At 34.6% G+C, this 18,949-nt stretch overlaps 1 protein-coding gene across 49 annotated transcripts in view; it reads left to right on the top strand.

Annotated features, from left to right (window-relative positions):
- Positions 1-18,949, top strand: part of TTN (titin) — a 272,145-nt gene that overhangs the window by 150,232 nt on the left and 102,964 nt on the right. For 43 of the 49 annotated variants that reach the window (XM_078327295.1, XM_078327278.1, XM_078327313.1 and 40 more), the window contains 24 exons: positions 1,639-1,752; positions 3,012-3,080; positions 5,305-5,385; positions 6,294-6,368; positions 6,978-7,067; positions 7,499-7,561; positions 7,821-7,910; positions 10,167-10,214; positions 10,759-11,160; positions 11,317-11,595; positions 11,843-12,118; positions 12,241-12,380; positions 12,681-12,807; positions 12,901-13,164; positions 13,449-13,715; positions 14,116-14,379; positions 14,466-14,605; positions 14,749-14,875; positions 15,001-15,267; positions 15,365-15,631; positions 16,800-17,066; positions 17,157-17,296; positions 17,727-17,853; positions 18,656-18,798. In XM_078327295.1, coding sequence (XP_078183421.1) covers positions 1,639-1,752; positions 3,012-3,080; positions 5,305-5,385; positions 6,294-6,368; positions 6,978-7,067; positions 7,499-7,561; positions 7,821-7,910; positions 10,167-10,214; positions 10,759-11,160; positions 11,317-11,595; positions 11,843-12,118; positions 12,241-12,380; positions 12,681-12,807; positions 12,901-13,164; positions 13,449-13,715; positions 14,116-14,379; positions 14,466-14,605; positions 14,749-14,875; positions 15,001-15,267; positions 15,365-15,631; positions 16,800-17,066; positions 17,157-17,296; positions 17,727-17,853; positions 18,656-18,798 — 4,127 coding nt within the window. The remainder of the gene's footprint in view (positions 1-1,638; positions 1,753-3,011; positions 3,081-5,304; positions 5,386-6,293; positions 6,369-6,977; positions 7,068-7,498; positions 7,562-7,820; positions 7,911-10,166; positions 10,215-10,758; positions 11,161-11,316; positions 11,596-11,842; positions 12,119-12,240; positions 12,381-12,680; positions 12,808-12,900; positions 13,165-13,448; positions 13,716-14,115; positions 14,380-14,465; positions 14,606-14,748; positions 14,876-15,000; positions 15,268-15,364; positions 15,632-16,799; positions 17,067-17,156; positions 17,297-17,726; positions 17,854-18,655; positions 18,799-18,949) is intronic. The other 6 variants (XM_078327301.1, XM_078327276.1, XM_078327292.1 and 3 more) reach the window with 2 other exon arrangements.

Raw genomic sequence — 18,949 nt, 5'->3', positions numbered from 1 at the left:
AGACTAGAAGCAAATGACAAAGGCTGAGAAAATTTATATATAAACTTAGGGTGTCCAAAAGGGTGCTGTGCCTCAGAAGTCATTTTCCCCATGAAGTCTTCTAAGATGAAGCTCTTGCCCCTGCATTCTTTGCCTGCTCTTTAGACTCTTGCATGTCTTCTAAATTCTTAATAGTAAACAAAGTAGTAAGTAAACAAATCATATCTTTAAAGTGCCCAAAGTGCCCAAGAAAATCATCCCAGAAAAGGAAGTGCCTCTACCTATCCCTGCAGAGCCAGAAGCTCCACCTGCTGAAGGTACACAGATTCTCCATAAATCTTGGGAAGATGACAATTGTCTTCATCTTCTTGTTTCGATTGTAGATGAGTCTTATGTATTTGTCTGTCTGTCTTATGTATTGAAGTTACGGATATTTGGGGGTCATTTGAATAATGTGTTACAGAGTGTTACTTAATGTAACTAGGTTGATAGAATAGCAGTTGCAGTATTCTATTCTAAATATAATCTAAAATAAAACACTGTGTTTTTTAAAGTGGAAGAGACTCCTGAGGAAATAATATATGAAGAAAAAGCATCTATAACCATTGGTAGAAAAGAGACTCCCCCTGTTGAAGGTATACAAACATATATGTAAATTTGTTTAATCTCTTGAAGATTCCACAAAAGCATTTACAGGACAATATTCTTTCTTGAAATTATATACAAAAGCAGTCTAGCATGTTTGACTGCTTTACTTTTTAAATAGTTACACTTCTTTTGAGTTAGAATCTTTAATTCGGTTACTCTTGTTGGTACTTATAAATTCCAAAAGGTACAGTTTACTGAAGCAAAATGGAATAATTGCCTTGGATCCTCAAGTGATAACATGGTATCAAATTTTAAAAGTCATCTCATTTGCCATCAATATACATTGAATAACCTAATTAATAGGCAGTTCAAGTATAATAAAGTGGAAATCTTTTTCTGTATGTAAAGTTGTATGAATTGTATATTTTTATTTTATGATGAATCTTTGCATCAATGTGAAATTTGTATGTCTTTTTGAAGAACTTTGCATTACAATCTTATATTCTTTATCAACATTCTTTAAAGAACGTGAAATTGAAAAGTACATTAAACCTGAAGAGCCTGAACCTGAACCACAGCCTGAAGAAATACCAGTAAAAGGTATTAAATCCGGTGGACTTAAATCTTCTTTATCAAATTCTTTCTCTTGAAATGTATATGGTTTATGTTGTTGTGCATATGTAGTAGGTCTGTTCCCATCTGTATGTAAAGTATTCTTTGTTAAATGTGAACCTCATTCTTAGGTTTCCATCTAACTTGTACTATTTATCTCATGTCAATTGTGACTTGTCTGGAGGCTTTGTTTGTTGTTGTCATTGGTGCCTTTGCTTTGTTTCTCATCATCTGTGAAAACTGTTGATATTTTTATGTTCTGTGTTTTATGTTGAATATTGATATTACGTACCTTAAAAGGCAAACTTTGTACTTCGTTTATATATATATATATATATACATATATATATCTCGATATGTATATATATGATATATATATATATAAATTTCTATTGAACACACTACATACCCACATGCTAACATATACATATACTAATACCTCTAAAATACTCTTTCAAGAACCTGAACCTGAAAAGAAGGTTATTGAAAAACCAAAACTCAAACCAAGACCCCCAGCTCCTCCACCTGCTCCACCTAAGGAAGATGTGAAAGAGAAATTATTCCAACTTAAAGGTAAAAAATGCCACTTTCAAAGTTTTATTAGCCTGCTTCAAACTTCTATCCAGCCATCTGAAATGATGCTTGCCAGAAATGTATGACTTTCAGACATGATTGTACTGTGAGATTGCATAGAGCTGTGTCTTCTGCTGCCCCATGGTTCCTGGGTTGCTTGTCATACCATCCATGCCTGCTGCTGCAAATGTCAGAAAGTACATTGATAGCATCATCCAGGATATCTGAATGCAGGAGCTGTCCAATTAACTTTCTTTTCTGGACTGGGGAGAAAAAGTTTTCTGATTTCAAAGCCTGATTGCTATGCATATCATTGATGTCCTATGCATAAGGAATGTATAATAATTGCAAGATATTTTTAATATTGTAGCAATAAATTTACATGAAAGCTAAAACTTTGCTCTTAAAGAATCGCATGTGCTTTTAAATATATTACAAGCAATAGAGTTATGATTTCCAATAGCTGACTATATGTCATGAAAGGAAAGCATATGATTGACTTGTCACTGTTCCCCCATCTTTTTTTTTTGTAACTTAATAAAAGTGTTCTGTGTTGTTCTCAGGGGAGCTGGAAAGAGTGGTTATGAAGACAACTTCTCTTCCTCCTTCTTATATTTTGATTTTTCTATGAGTTGACACAACGTTACTTAACTTTTTAGATATCAACTTCTTTAAAAGCTGAAATAAACTGGCAGAAACATATTATTTTTATTTTAATAAAAAGTTGTCTTGTGATGTCATGTGATTCCCCAATCTAAAATTATCTAGATATAATCTTAGATTTGCACTTTCCCCATACAGACCTATGCATCTACAAAGCCAGAGTCTTCCAGCATTGCTGGAAGACACTGCTGCTGGTGATTCTTGCCCTCTACAACACTCCTGGCCGGTAGGGGGACTTTCTTGCATCTCTTGAAAGGCTACCCATCTGTTGATTGACACTCCATGAGAATACACACATAAATACATTTCCCTTAACATAAAATGTATACTCAAAGGAAAATTTCTTCCTCCTGTGAACAACAAAAATTGTCTTCTTTCTCTGCCGGTCTTTAATTAGCTACTGAACTTTGGAGTAAAACTACAGTCTGTTTTCACAGTTCCAATGCTGCTTGTATGTTCTTTTGAGGCTGTTCTTGGCTGTTATTAATGCTTTCTGGTTATAAGCAAAGCTTGGTTTTGATTCTTGAAGTAGAAAGTTAATCACTTGCTTCAGATTAAATATACAAATAATAAAAGTAAGATTATATTCTTTAAAGCTGTTTCAAAGAAGAAAGTTCCTGAAAAACCTGAGGTTCCAGAAAAAGTGGAGCTTACACCTCTAAAAGGTATTTCACAGGCTGAAAAATACATTCTTATGGTGGTAGTGCTTCTCCTGACTTCCCACTCTTTCTGCCTCCATTGAATGTTCTCTCTCTTTTTCAGTGATCAGAGAGTAGTCCCATTCATTTCTTATGTTTCTGTGGCTTTTACGGTCCTGGCTCATGAATGTGGCTTCCTTTGTTTCCCATCCATTTCATACATTGTATAGACATAGTCTATCTTTGCCTCATCTACATGTCTTCTTAAACTTAAAAATGTTTTCCTAAACTTAAGAATATCAAATTTTACTGGTTAGGCAAAATCGATATCAAGAGACATAGGAGGTTAAAATACTGAGAGCTAGTAGTAAAATGTTTTGACATTGCACGTAACACAAGCATTTTAGCCAGTGTTATAGGCACTGAAAATAAGTCCTCTCCTCCTTAAATATTATTATGGTTATTTGCAGGGATTGCCTTAGGACTTTCGTGTCACTTTCTTCTCACTTCTAAGGCATTCTCTGAAGTGTACAGAATTCACATCTCAAAAAAAGTCATTATTAGTATAGGTAATTTTTCAAAATGTATTTTTCTAAAAACAGTATTTTCCCTAGTAAGTTTGCATCTAAAATTAGACCCTAAAGAAAAATAAATGAATCTTAAGAGTCTAGAAAGCATCTATCAAAACTAAACTTAATTTTTCTAGTGGGTAGCGTTGTTCTGTTCAAGTAATCAACACATTCAGATCTAGAAATTAAGACTGTTTCTGGTAACTCTGAAATTTTGGGAAACAAAATCACCCATTTGAATATACATTTCTTAATTCATAAAGAGGAGATTGCAAAATAATATTATCATGGATATTGATCATAAACATTAAAATAGCACATAATCACATATAATGACTAAAAATAATAGATACAATGGTATGTTCTCAAATATCAAGATTTTTAAAATAAAATAATAACATAAAAATGCACAGATATATTTTTATTATGTTCATTGCATCAGTAAAGCAAATCTATATTATGCCTCCCCACTTTACATTAATTAGAAGCATGCTCTTCTTTCTGGGTTTGAGCAATAAAAATAGTTATTAGGAAGACTGGTATTCTAAAATAGTATTGAAGGCCAGCACAACTTATCCTGGATAAAATATGTAATGTTTAACTGTAAAATTTTTACTTAAAATATTTGACATTAGGAAAAAAAGATTATGCAAGATGAAATACATATTTGCCTATTGTACATATAAATTTTTGAAATAAGAGTTAAGCAGTTATCTTTATCATATGAAAAACTAATGAATTACAAACATGTTTAAAGTACTAAATGGAACGTTTTATAGAAATACCTAAAAAATTAAGATTTCTGATAGTGAGCAAATAGTTACATGCTACAAATAAATAAGGTTTTAAGTTAGATTTTAATTGACATTACTAGACAGGAAAATGGTTTAATAATCGCCACATGTTCCTTTCTTTCCCCACTCAAATCTATGAGGGCCATAATAGCAAAAGAGGCTGCTTTATAAAATAGCATCATCCACCATGCTCAGTATTCACTATAGACACAAAAGAAAATTAAATTCCTTGGGTCCCTTAATTTGAATAAATTTAAGAACATTTTCTTATTAATGAAAAGTGAGCATCCAGCATCAGCTTTGAAATTTTATATTTCTATAATTTTAAATATTTTATCCAGTATTATTTCAAAAAGGAAATCTTAAGAAAGGATATTCTTTTTCTGTTCAGAAAGTGAGATATGGCCCTTCCCCAGCATTAAAGTCACAAACCGGAACCCTTGGCCACCTTCTCCCCTCAGTGGAGAAGACTGAATGATTGCACTAATACTTGCCAGTATGATTTTAATGTATTTAATAGTTGGGGAGATAACGATGTAGATTTGGACAATCTACAGTTGCAGTTTGGGACAAAGATGCTGTCAAAAAAACCTGTAATTTGATAAAAGATTCATAAAGTCAGTATGGAACAACATCCTCTATACTCATTTAAAATGAATACATTTGCCTGCAGGTAATGAAGTTGAATTTCCTCACAAGGCTGTATAACATTTGCAGAGGAGATAACTCAAAATATATCATTTAAACTTAAATTCTGTGGTATTTATATGCAGCAAAAATTGTTACTTAATGCACTACAGTTATCTAGTTTTAGGAAAGACATTTTTCTTGTTGAAATTCTGTTTTTATATAAATTCACTTCAAAATTTGAAATCATATTCTTTTAAGTGCCTGGAGGTGAAAAGAAAGTTCGCAAATTACTTCCTGAACGTAAACCTGAACCAAAGGAAGAAATTGTTCTGAAAAGCGGTACAGTATTTTTCAACCGTTCTGTCAGCATTAAGTATACTTTAAAAAAATGAACTGGAAGGCTTACAAATGTTTCCATCTCTTGGTTTTCTTTGAATTGGTTCCCTATATATCAAAATTTGTAGTTTCACTGAAAATTAAGAAGAATGTCATTTCTATATTTTTTTTAAAAAGAGGAAATTTTGTGAGCATTCACAGTATTTTGAAATTTAAAATGTTAACAGACATGACTAAGTTGATAATATTCTAAACTAACAACCATGATTGCCATTTTTATAATCAAATTGTGTAGTAAAATACACTAAACCTATTAAATACCTTACATAAAACTACTTTAGCTTAAATTCAACATTCAGTTTTAAAGTGTGACACAGGATCACCACAACTAATAACGTTTTTCAAAACACTAAACATATCTTTCTGATTAAGAAAATATTAAAGAATGAGAAGCAAGATAGAAAAATGAAAAATTAAATTCTAACATGTCTTCACATAGAATTACTGATTTCTAGGCTGCATTTCTTTAGGTATCTCTGCTTAAGTAAACTTTCTACTTATTTGTATACTCATTAAATTATTAACATTGAATTATTATTAGAACTCGTTGCTATTTGAATTATTCATTTTGTGTTGGAGCTGTTTCTGCCACAGACTTGTCTCTGAATAGACCCTCTATCTAGATAGAAACGAAGTAACTTTGAGTGCTATTATACTTAACATAACAACCTTTGATTTTAAAAAAACAAAAAAAACGAACCTTTAGTGTAAATGCTTACTTTCCAGAGTGTTAGGTAGCATGCTTTTTTTTTTCATTTTCCTTGCTTTGTACATTATTTGCATTTGTCAAGCTTATTCAACATCTTCATTAGTTTGTCTTGGTTTACATATAAACCTTTTTGTCTTTAAAGTTCTAAGAAAAAGACCCGAAGAAGAAGAACCTAAAGTAGAACCTAAAAAACTAGAAAAAGTTAAAAAACCTGCAGGTAGGAATCTCAGTGACTATTTGTAACATTATCTTTTAACAAAATGGACATTTAACAAAAGGTTTATCATGTAAACATAAATGAAGTTAGATGTAAACATGGCTTCACTATTTCATCTGTGATGTGGTCTCTGTTTTCCATTGTCCGCTTTCTGTTTAAATATTTTTGCAGTAATTCCCAAATCCATTCATGTATTTCCCTGTACGTCATTCTTACTATTACTATTACTTTGCAACCTAAGTTCTTTCAGTAGGAATGACTGAAATAATTGACTATTCATGGGAGGGTGTCAGCAAAAGTTTCATAAACTCTGGGGGCTTTTAAATGAGTTGGTTTTCATCATTAGCCTATTCTCAAAAGGTATAGTTATTGGAAACTATTATAGAAGTGATTTAGAAGGAGAGAGCTATGGGGAGTGGAAGACAAGTGGATGGAATAAAAGAAGAAAAATAAATGGAAGCAGAGTCAAGAAAATAAAATAGAAATTAATTGATAAACTATAAGGTTCTTTAAAAGAGCTTTTGAAAAATAAATTGTTTGATATTTCAGACGAGTTGCTTCCTAAATATTCAAATATTCACATTAACAAATAATCGTATTATCTTAAAGTACCAGAACCACCGCCTCCAAAACCTGTTGAAGAGGCTGAAGTACCTACAGTTACAAAGAGGGAAAAGAAGATTCCTGAACCAACAAAAGGTATAAATCCTGCTGGCATTCTTAGTTGCCTCTAAAAATGCAAATATGAATCATTTAAAATATCATTACACTGACATCAAGATTTGAACACAGGACCTTAACCTGTTCATTACATATGTCTTAATTTTCTTTACCATCTCACTCTCCTGTGCAATTGGATAATGATTACCCAATTGCTAAATAAGTTACCAGAAAAAAAATGTGTTTATGGGCAATTAGATAAATAACAACGTTAAAACCAAGAATTTGCTTTACTATATTTTCCACATGTTTTGTTTAAAGTGAAAACTAATCAAATACCTGATTTGATAATTATATGTATATAAATTCTGACATATTCCAATTAATATGTCAGCTTAATTTTGGTTTTGACTTCATGAAAAACTTCAAAAATCCTGTAATAATCTGTCCTCTACTCTGAATTATTTCAGTGCCTGAAATCAAGCCACCAATACCTCTCCCTGCACCTGAAGCAAAACCAAAGCCTGAAGCAGGTGAGCAAGCTTTTCCTCAATGTCAACAGCATAGTCCTTCTTGATTCACACACATAACATGTACTTAATAAAAGATAGTAAGTGAAAGTCAGTATGTAGCAAATGATTTCTAATGTCTCAATATGTTTACTATACTATTATCTGAAAAACTAGTTATTTGAAGATTTCAAAATTGCATCAGAAAAGTCAAATAAACGACCAAATCAGCTTTTAGGAAGTAACAAATTGATGCATTAATGCAATGGACATCTCTCTACAGAAGTGAAAACAATCAAACCACCTCCTGTGGAACCCGCACCAACCCCCATTGCTGCCCCAGTAACAGTACCGGTGGTTGGAAAGAAAGCAGGTATTTATCCTGTATTTTTCTTTTTCCTAGTTTGTTCTGGTGACTTAATAAAAGTATTCACACTTGATTAAAATTCAAGCCCTGTTTATGTTGCAACATAGTTTTTATTTCAGCTGTGGAAGTGTGTGATAAGTTTCTACCTTTTCTTCATCTGATATCTTTTACCCACCTTGTCTCTTGCCCAGTGGACGAATATTGTGCCTTAACTGGAATGTATGTTCCTAGGTTGCACCATTTCTTTCATAGGCTTTGAAGATTAATTAATGAATACGTTTAGGGCTGATAAAAACTAAGATGACATGCAAAGACCCTTTAAGGGTATACATATAAGAATCCCATGAAGCTTCAAATTTCTCTTATGCCCGATTGGAAAAATTTCTCTTTTTTCAAAAAGTCTGTGTATTGAGTTCTGGAAATGGATAGTGTTGATGGTTGTACAACATTGCGAATATATTTCATGCAACTGACTTGAACACTTAAAAATTGCTAAAATGGTAAATTTTATGTTAGGTATATTTTATCATAATAAGAAAGAAAATAGAGATGGCCTAGTTCAGTTTTTCAATCTGTATAAGGATTTAGATCAATAATAATTTTCTTAAATGTTCTAATTTAATTGTATAGATATCTCAAGTTCAAACTTAAAGCACCTATTAGTTATATATGAACTATTTAGTATAGTTCCTCATTTAAGTGATAATATGGTATATAATTGATCAAAACTGGTTTGATGTGTAATTGGTAGTCATTAATAAACATATATCCTGACTATTTGACCTTTGGCTTACTACCTGGGTGATGAGATCATTCATATCCCAAACCTCAGCATCATTAAATATATCCATGTAACAAAACTGCACATGCATCCCATGAATTAAAAATAAAATTTGAAATTTTTTTTACAAAGAAAAAAATAACCTAATCAAAACCAAAACAAAGTAAATTTAAAGAAGGGGGGAATGCATATATTGATAAATTTTCTAAGATGTGAAGAATCTAAGATATTCAGTGTAATACCTTGACAGTTTTTTCCTATGGAAAAATGATCATCTCCACTGATAAGACATAAAATAAAAAATTCAGGATGAATTTTTTAAAAAACTGTTACATTCCACAATGATATGTGCCAACACCTGGGAATAACATTTAGAAATAACCATAATAGTTTGTCAGAGAAATTTTTAAATCTAATTTCTGAAACTTATAATAAAAATTAATTTACATATTTAGCAAATTAATAAATAAAACTATTCAGAAAAAATATATTTTTAAATTATTCATTAATTCAATTATCATGTATTATATAGTCATTTTATATTTATATTTTTATATAAATTATTTAGACTTTTTAATTTAAAATTATCTCAAAATATTTGGTGTGTATCATGTTTGATGACAGGAAAAAAATGTGCTATGTTCTTTTGTCTGTAGTTTAATTTTAATATTTATGTTAAATTTTTCACTGATGTTTGTGATTTGGGCATTATTCTTTTAAACTTTTATAATTTCAATGTAGTGCTTTTATTATTCAGAAAAAGATGATGAACTGCTATTGGCTAATTAAGTATGTATAAAAATAAAGCTATTCTCAGTTATCCTGGGGGCTGAAGTTAGAGAACTCGCTCCACAGTTTATATTGTCCCTATGTAATAATTGAATCAAACTCTAAATGTCAGAACTCTATTGCTTCTGCCTTACTTCATTGTCTAATTAAGGGAAATCTTCAAAGAAACTCATATATGTGTGGTACATAGACTCTTTTTCCTTAGTCTTCCCTGGGTTTGTTTGTATGCCCAATTTAGACATAAAAAGAACTTCTTTTTGGTAACTTCTTTGGTAACTTCTTGGTCATTTCCCTTTCTCCTTTTTCTGACACTGATTTCTTATTGACAAAACCTTATTTCCTTGGTTCACATAATCAGCACATATATAAACGTAAAATATTTTGCATAGCTAGGCAAGAGCAAAACTTTTCCTCACAAGGCAACAGTAAGCCTTCCAAAAATGGAAAGAGAATAAGGCACTTGCTGAAAGAATTTTTAAATCCTAAATATGTTGGCAATTTAACTTGATCTCTTCAATCTCAGAATATGCTTTCGTTGAAATATTAATCTCAATAGAAGTCATATAAATGAAACCAATTTCTCTTTATGCATTAATATTCATAATGGAACATGACTTATCTTCCATGGTTTACTATTAAACATAAAATAAGTCTGAAAATTGCTTAAATACTGAATTTTATTTTTATTTCAGAAGCCAAACCTAAGGAAGAGGCTGCCAAGCCAAAAGGTCCCATCAAAGGTGAGATTTCGTTTTCTAGTTCTTGCATTGTAACCTTCCACTCTGAATTTTCAAAGTCCATATTCAAGGGAAAAGAATTTTCAAAATTCCTAACAATTTTTATTATTTCTAATTGATTTTACTAAAACTAGCATGTTTTCTGATATTTCAAATAATACTCTTTTAATATGCAAGTAGATATATGTATATAATCAACTATATTTTGGCATAACAAGTCCTATAAGTTCTTAGCTTCATTTTTCATATGCATGATATTTATACATGGCAGATAAAATAATTAGACATTAATCTGGCTATTTTATACTTCAGATTAAAACTTGAGAAAAGGAGCATTTATTGTTCATGGATTCCTTATACCATCTCATTTTCCTGTCTGATAAAAGGCAATATAAATTCAGTTGACCTTTCAATTGCCTGGTCTTTAATTTTCTGTTCTTGTTTTCTAATTGCTTTATGGCTGGTTTTATCCAGCAGGCAGCCAAGTATACATATTCTGACTCCTATGGAGATGCCAAATCAACTTTTTAATTTTACTTTGATTTAGGTGTAGCCAAAAAGACTCCTTCACCAATAGAAGCCGAAAGGAGAAAGTTAAGGCCAGGAAGTGGTGGGGAGAAACCTCCAGATGAAGCCCCGTTCACCTACCAGCTAAGGGCTGTGCCACTGAAGTTTGTGAAAGAAATCAAAGATATTGTCTTGACTGAATCAGAGTTTGTTGGCTCTTCAGCAATCTTTGAATGTTTGGTCTCCCCCTCCACTGCAATTACGACCTGGATGAAAGACGGTAGCAATATCCGTGAGAGCCCCAAGCACAGGTTTATCGCAGATGGTAAAGACAGAAAGCTACACATCATTGATGTTCAACTTTCTGATGCTGGTGAATACACCTGTGTTTTACGTTTGGGAAACAAAGAAAAGACCTCCACGGCTAAACTTGTTGTAGAAGGTAATTTCCAGTCTTCCGAACATAATTTATATTAAACTTGAATGTAAAAAACCTTAGTAGTAACTGGCATTGTAGTTTTACAAAACCGCTTATTTCCAAGTTTTATTTCATTGAAAATATTGTATGTATTGAAATATATACTGAAATTCTCCACAGAACTTCCTGTGCGTTTTGTAAAAACACTGGAAGAGGAAGTCACAGTGGTCAAAGGACAGCCATTGTACTTGAGCTGCGAGTTAAACAAAGAGCGTGATGTGGTCTGGAGGAAGGATGGCAAGATTGTGGTGGAGAAACCTGGCCGAATTGTGCCAGGTGTCATCGGCTTGATGAGAGCCCTGACTATCAATGATGCAGATGACACAGACGCTGGAACATACACAGTTACTGTGGAAAACGCCAACAACCTGGAGTGTTCATCTTGTGTAAAAGTAGTAGGTTAGTACTTTCCTGGGAGATTTTGTTCTGCTTATTATCACACTAAGAAAATGGAAGAAAGCATTTTGTTTCCGAGTATCAAAATATCAGAAATCTTGTACCTAAGAGGGGAATATCAATATCTCCTATAGTGTATTAATTATGCCCAATTTTGTGATTTTTTTTCTATTTCTGAAATTTACTAAGGAAGCTATGTATAGTACTTGTTCAGATCTTAATTATTTTTTCTTATCTTATTTTCATATAGAAGTCATTAGAGATTGGCTGGTGAAACCTATACGAGACCAGCATGTGAAACCCAAGGGGACAGCTATTTTTGCCTGTGATATAGCAAAAGATACTCCAAACATTAAGTGGTTCAAAGGATATGATGAAATCCCTCCAGAACCAACTGATAAGACTGAAATACTGAGAGATGGAAATCATCTATTCCTCAAAATTAAGAATGCTATGCCAGAAGATATTGATGAATATGCAGTGGAAATTGAAGGGAAAAGATACCCTGCAAAGCTGACACTTGGAGGTATGAAAATCTTACCTTTTATTCTCAAAACTAAGTTTTGTATATGTGTAAGGCCAAATAACACACCAAAACATTGTTGGATTGTCTAAAGCATCATGTTACTTCATCCCTGACCAATACAGAGCGTGAAGTTCAACTGCTTAAACCAATAGAGGACGTTACCGTTTATGAGAAAGAAAGTGCAAGCTTCGATGCAGAAATCTCAGAGGCAGACATTCCTGGACAATGGAAACTGAAAGGAGAACTTCTAAGACCCTCACCTGTGAGTAATTTCACATTTTCAGTTAGTCATACAAAACCATAGCCTATATTCAGGATCTACATCCTAGATTCAGATTGGAGTTAATAATAATGAAGTCTTCTAAAGTCTCCAAGGAGGAAAGACATTTTATGTATTATTTGTGTACAACTTGAACAACTTTTCTAAAATGTTATGACAGGGAATTCTCTCCTTACTTTTATTAGTAGTAATTTTTTAGACTCTATAGAGATTATATTTGAAACATTTCTCTTATAGGGAATTTATCTCTTTCAAATGGTTACTAAAACTATTGTTTTTCAGACTTGTGAAATCAAAGCAGATGGCGGAAAACGCTTCTTAACTTTGCACAAAGTCAAACTGGACCAAGCTGGCGAAGTCCTCTACCAGGCCCTTAATGCAGTTACAACCGCCATTTTGACAGTAAAAGGTATGGAGCTTTTAGAATTCAGGGAGTGGGCTCAACTTCATTTCACATCCCTGTGCATTCTGAAAAGCCTCATTCTTAATGTCTGATTTTCAGAAATCGAACTTGACTTTGCTGTGCCCCTGAAGGATGTCACTGTTCCAGAAAGGCGACAGGCTCGATTTGAATGTGTCCTCACCCGAGAGGCAAATGTTATATGGTCCAAAGGGCCTGATATAATCAAGTCATCTGACAAATTCGATATCATTGCTGATGGAAAGAAACATATTCTTGTTATTAATGATTCTCAATTTGATGATGAAGGTGTCTATACTGCTGAGGTAGAGGGCAAGAAGACCTCAGCTCGGTTATTTGTCACAGGTAAGAGAGCTAATGAGATCTGTGACATCCCATAAAGGCACACAAACCTGTGACTTTAAAGATAGGATGCCAAGTTCTAAAGCTGTAATAATCAGCATCACTAATTAACTTTCATAGTGTTACCAAAACAACCCCCTTAATTTGTTTTTTAGTGGAGCTCTATTTGGAAAGATGAATAAATAAATGCCGTGTGAAATGGGTCCCTTTTACTTAGGCAGATGAGAGTGGAATCTTTCTGCAGGTGAACTGTGTTTCTGAGCACATTATCTATGCTTGCATTTCAGGTATAAGACTGAAATTCATATCACCTCTTGAAGATCAAACAGTAAAAGAAGGTGAAACAGCAACTTTTGTATGTGAACTTTCTCACGAAAAAATGCATGTAGTCTGGTTCAAAAATGATGCCAAACTCCACACAAGCAGAACAGTACTCATCTCTTCTGAGGGCAAGACTCACAAATTGCAAATGAAAGAAGTGACACTGGACGATATATCTCAGATAAAAGCTCAAGTCAAGGACCTGAGCTCCACAGCACAGCTGAAGGTGTTAGGTAAATGTAACCAACTATAACCAGTTAGCCCGTTTCTGAATCATGGAAGTGGAGAGTAATAAAATATTTTGTAACCCTTTACTCTTTTTTGAGACAGAGTCTCACTCTGTCACCAGGCTGGAGTGCAATAGCGTGATCACGGCTCACTGCAACCTCCGCCTCCTGGGTTCAAGCGATTCAATTCCTGCCTCAGTCTCCCAAGTAGCTGGGACTATAGGCATGAGCCACCATGCCCAACTAATTTTTGTATTTTTAGTAGAGATGGGGTTTCACCATGTTGGCCAGGATGGTCTCGATCTCTTGACCTCGTGATCCGCCCAGCTCGACCTCCCAACCTTTTACTCTTTAATAAACTTTAGTTTTCACATTCTTCTAATTTTATGCTAAATATCTTTTGCAGAGGCCGATCCCTACTTCACTGTGAAATTACATGACAAATCTGGAGTGGAGAAGGATGAGATTATTTTGAAGTGTGAAGTGAGCAAAGATGTACCAGTGAAATGGTTAAAAGATGGTGAAGAGATTATCCCTTCACCCAAATATTCTATCAAGGCAGATGGCCTGCGCCGCATCTTAAAAATCAAAAAGGCAGAACTTAAAGATAAAGGCGAATATGTGTGTGACTGTGGCACAGACCAGACCAAGGCAAATGTTACTGTTGAGGGTGAGTTGCTCAACAATGTGAAATTCTGAGTATCTGAACAGGCAGTTTATTAGTTTGGCCATGCTAACAAAACTGTATCATTTCAGCTCGACTAATAAAAGTGGAAAAGCCTCTGTATGGAGTAGAGGTGTTTGTTGGCGAAACAGCCCGCTTTGAAATTGAACTTTCTGAACCTGATGTTCATGGCCAGTGGAAGCTGAAGGGAGAGCCTTTGACTGCTTCCCCTGTAAGTCAAGATTAGCTAATCATATAGGAGGGGGGTTGCTTGGTTGTGTAGCATTAAAAAAGGTATAAAATCTCTTGATCATCTGTAGGAATAACTATATAAATGATGTTTTTCCTTTCCTTCTAAACCCTCACTCCAAACAGGACTGTGAAATCATCGAGGATGGGAAGAAGCATATTCTGATCCTTCGTAACTGTCAGCTGGGTATGACAGGAGAGGTTTCCTTCCAGGCTGCTAATGCCAAATCTGCAGCCAATTTGAAAGTGAAAGGTATGCTCTACTTGCCAGCCACACTTTTGTATTTTCTTTGCAAGACTTCCTGATACGCCCCTGAATTGATCAAGGGTCATGACTGGAAATGTATTCTGACTTTATCCACTGCCTGCTTCTTTCAGAATTGCCTCTTATCTTCATCACACCTCTTAGTGATGTTAAAGTCTTCGAGAAAGATGAGGCTAAGTTTGAATGTGAAGTATCAAGGGAACCCAAAACATTCCGTTGGCTAAAAGGAACCCAAGAAATCACAGGTGATGACAGATTTGAGCTTATAAAGGATGGCACTAAGCATTCAATGGTGATCAAGTCAGCTGCTTTTGAAGATGAAGCCAAATATATGTTTGAAGCTGAAGATAAGCATACAAGTGGCAAACTGATCATTGAAGGTAGTTTTATCGTCCCCCCCAAAATCTTTTTTTTTCTTTTAGTTTTATAGCAAGTGCTTCAATTAATAAGTTCTTTTTTTTTTTTTTTTCATGATAGGAATCCGGCTCAAATTCCTCACCCCTCTCAAGGATGTAACTGCCAAAGAGAAGGAAAGTGCTGTTTTTACTGTGGAGTTATCTCATGATAACATCCGAGTTAAGTGGTTCAAGAATGACCAGCGCCTACACACCAGCAAGTCAGTCTCAATGGATGACGAAGGGAAAATTCATTCAATCACATTCAAAGACCTGTCTATTGATGACACCTCCCAAATTAGAGTAGAAGCTATGGGGTTGAGTTCAGAAGCTAAACTCACTGTGCTTGGTAGGTGCTATTCAATTTTTAATTTTATTGCATTAAATTCAACAGAAATCTGTGGAGTATCTATTCTATAAAGTAGTCTTCTAAGTGTTATACTGCTTGAAGGCATCCCAGCTCCTTAAGAAGCTATCACATATGTTATCAGGTTTATTTCTAAAACACTTTACCTTTATTACTGTAAAGTAATGAAGACTCTAACACCCACAAAATCGCTAGTTAAAAGCAAAATTAAAACTGTTCATCAATTATTGACCCTAGTCACGTTTAAAATAAGAATATATAAATACTTTGGCCAGGCGCGGTGGCTCAAGCCTGTAATCCCAGCACTTTGGGAGGCCGGGGCGGGTGGATCGATCACGAGGTCAAGAGATCGAGACCATCCTGGTCAACATGTGAAACCTCATCTCTACTAAAAATACAAAAAATTAGCTGGGCATGGTGACGCGTGCCTATAATCCCAGCTACTCAGGACGATGAGGCAGGAGAATTGCCTGAACCCAGGAGGCAGAGGTTGCGGTGAGCCGAGATCGCGCCTTTGCACTCCAGCCTGGGTAACAAGAGCGAAACTCCATCTCAAAAAAAAAAAAAAAAAAAAGAATATATAAATACTTTATATCTCTTTACTTTATCAAAATTATTTCAAAGGAATGTTTTCCAGTTTCCCACAAGAGAAGATACTGCATAACTTACATTAATAAGCCTCATTGTTTCTCTTGACCACTTAATATCAACAAGATTAAACATGAATTCTAACATATAGAGACACAATTAAAGGCAAACTATTAAAAATTAATTAAGAAAAACTAACAATGTGAGTCTGAAAGCTTAAAAGTAAACTAGGCCTAAAAGAATTTCTAAGAAATTAGAAATTTATCCAAATAATGTAGGAACACAAAATTGTATTTGAAGCTAAATTTCATACTCTTTATAGCTACTGTTAATAAAATGTTTCAAAATTCAGTGTGAGTGGATTAGATATGTTAAATCCCATACACTGATTCCCTTTCTAATATTTAGAGAACTTTTGAACATAAACATGTTGAATGATTAAACACTTGACAAACTTTACAAATATGCTCAGAACTCTGGGAGTTGCCTCTTAAGCTTTCTAAGAGATTGTCATTTCCCTAAGGGGATTAATAAAATTTTTTCACTTCTACTTTACTTGCAGAGGGAGACCCATATTTTACAGGAAAACTTCAAGATTATACTGCAGTAGAGAAAGATGAAGTGATTCTACAGTGTGAAATTAGCAAACCAGATGCACCAGTGAAATGGTTTAAGGATGGGAAGGAAATAAAGCCATCCAAAAATGCTGTTATTAAGGCAGATGGCAAGAAACGCATGCTAATCCTAAAGAAAGCCTTGAAACCAGATATCGGACAGTACACCTGTGACTGCGGGACAGATAAGACCTCAGGAAAACTCGACATTGAGGGTAATGAAATTTCCATAAGTTTCCCTCTTGAAGCATTGGGGTTTTTTGTGCCAGAGGCTAATGACCCTTGCTGGCCCTTTACTTTTCTAGATCGGGAAATTAAACTGGTGCGACCCCTGCACAGTGTGGAGGTGATGGAGACTGAGACAGCCCGCTTTGAAACTGAAATCTCTGAAGATGATATCCACGCCAACTGGAAACTCAAGGGAGAGGCCCTACTCCAAACACCTGTAAGGCTATTTCTGAACTTGTCAGCAACTAAAGGAGCTGTGTGAAATAGAAAAGGACAGGTGAAAGTCAGAGTACATGCAGGACGTTTAAAACATGATAGCAGTTTCTCTATCAGACCATAAGCCAAAGAAAGATGTCAGGGTCTATGAATGGGCTCAGACTGGCACACTTGCATTCTTTTTGATCCAGCAGAGCGGGTATAAGGTTGTAGGTACTCTGTGATGCTGCTAGTTGGCTCAGAATTATACAGCTAAAATAAATGTGGCTTTCTGGATAGTACTTGTAAGCTTTGCTTCCTAAAAAATAGCTCAACATTACATAAAGTTTCCTCACTTTTTATGTGTTGCATTCCTTTAATTAATCTATCCTTAGGAAAAAATTTCAAAGAAAATTATTTTCTATGAAAGTTTTTCTATTTTGTTGGTACAGGACTGTGAAATTAAGGAAGAAGGCAAAATACACTTCCTTATTTTGCACAACTGCCGCCTGGATCAGACTGGTGGAGTGGAATTCCAAGCTGCCAATGTTAAATCTAGTGCCCACCTCCGAGTTAAGCGTAAGTGCTATATGTTTTTAGGAAAATTAAATAAACACTTTTACAGAAAATGAATATGAGTGAAATTAATTAGAATTATTTTATTAGTTAGAAAATACTATTAAAACACAAAACTTGCTCTCTTGCATTTACCACTTTGATATTCCAATATGAAAGTGGTTCAAATCATAAAGTTTTAGAAATTTTGTGGACCTTGCCATTTGAACAAGAGAAAATTTAGCAAATCAGATTTTCCTGCTCTGTAGTCCTCTCATTGAAAGTAGATATACATACACATACAATGAGAATCTAACTCAGAACCCTTGAAGACCATGTCCCTCAAGTGGCTGTGCAACTGGAAGCACCAGAAAGACAAACTTTGCTGTGTGGGCACTTCAGATTCAAGAAAGAAGGTGGAGAGCATTAGGCTAAAATTTCTGGAAGGTGCAAAGTGTTTGATGGATAGGAACAGCCTCTGATTGAGGGCCCCTTGTCCTCTCCCAATCAGAGTCTTAGTTATTTTGGAAGCCACATACCTTATGTAGCAAGAAGAACTTGACGCCTGGCAGAGAGACAGATGCAGCACAGATTTCTCGCTGACCTTGTATGTCAGCACGAAGAGGCCCCTACATATACTCACTCTCCGGCCACCAGCTCTCCCCTTCTCAGCACCATGGGGCCACATTCACATGGGAGTTAAAATAGTGACCAGTCCTGTGGCTTCTTGAAGAAAGCAACCATGAAGATTCATATCTAATTCTCTATTTATTATTTTGGGATTATAAAATGAGTAACACAAAGCTGTTTCTTCCCTCTCGAAAAGCACGAGTAATCGGTCTTCTGAGGCCTTTAAAGGATGTCACCGTGACTGCAGGAGAAACAGCCACCTTCGACTGCGAGCTCTCTTACGAGGATATTCCAGTAGAATGGTATCTCAAAGGGAAGAAACTAGAGCCCAGCGATAAGGTAAAAATCAGGCATGCCTTGTCTTACCTGTTCTTTTTCTCAAGTACTTTCATCTTCACTTATATGTTCCTTATTCTTTGCTCTTTCTAATGTCCTTTCCTCTGCCTTTGGCTTTCTCTTCCTGCCTTTAGCCTGATTTCTACTGAAATTG

The sequence above is a fragment of the Callithrix jacchus genome, chromosome 6, assembly GCF_049354715.1.
Source record: "Callithrix jacchus isolate 240 chromosome 6, calJac240_pri, whole genome shotgun sequence".
NCBI lineage: Eukaryota > Metazoa > Chordata > Mammalia > Primates > Cebidae > Callithrix > Callithrix jacchus.
This window is presented reverse-complemented; position numbering and strand designations above follow the sequence as displayed.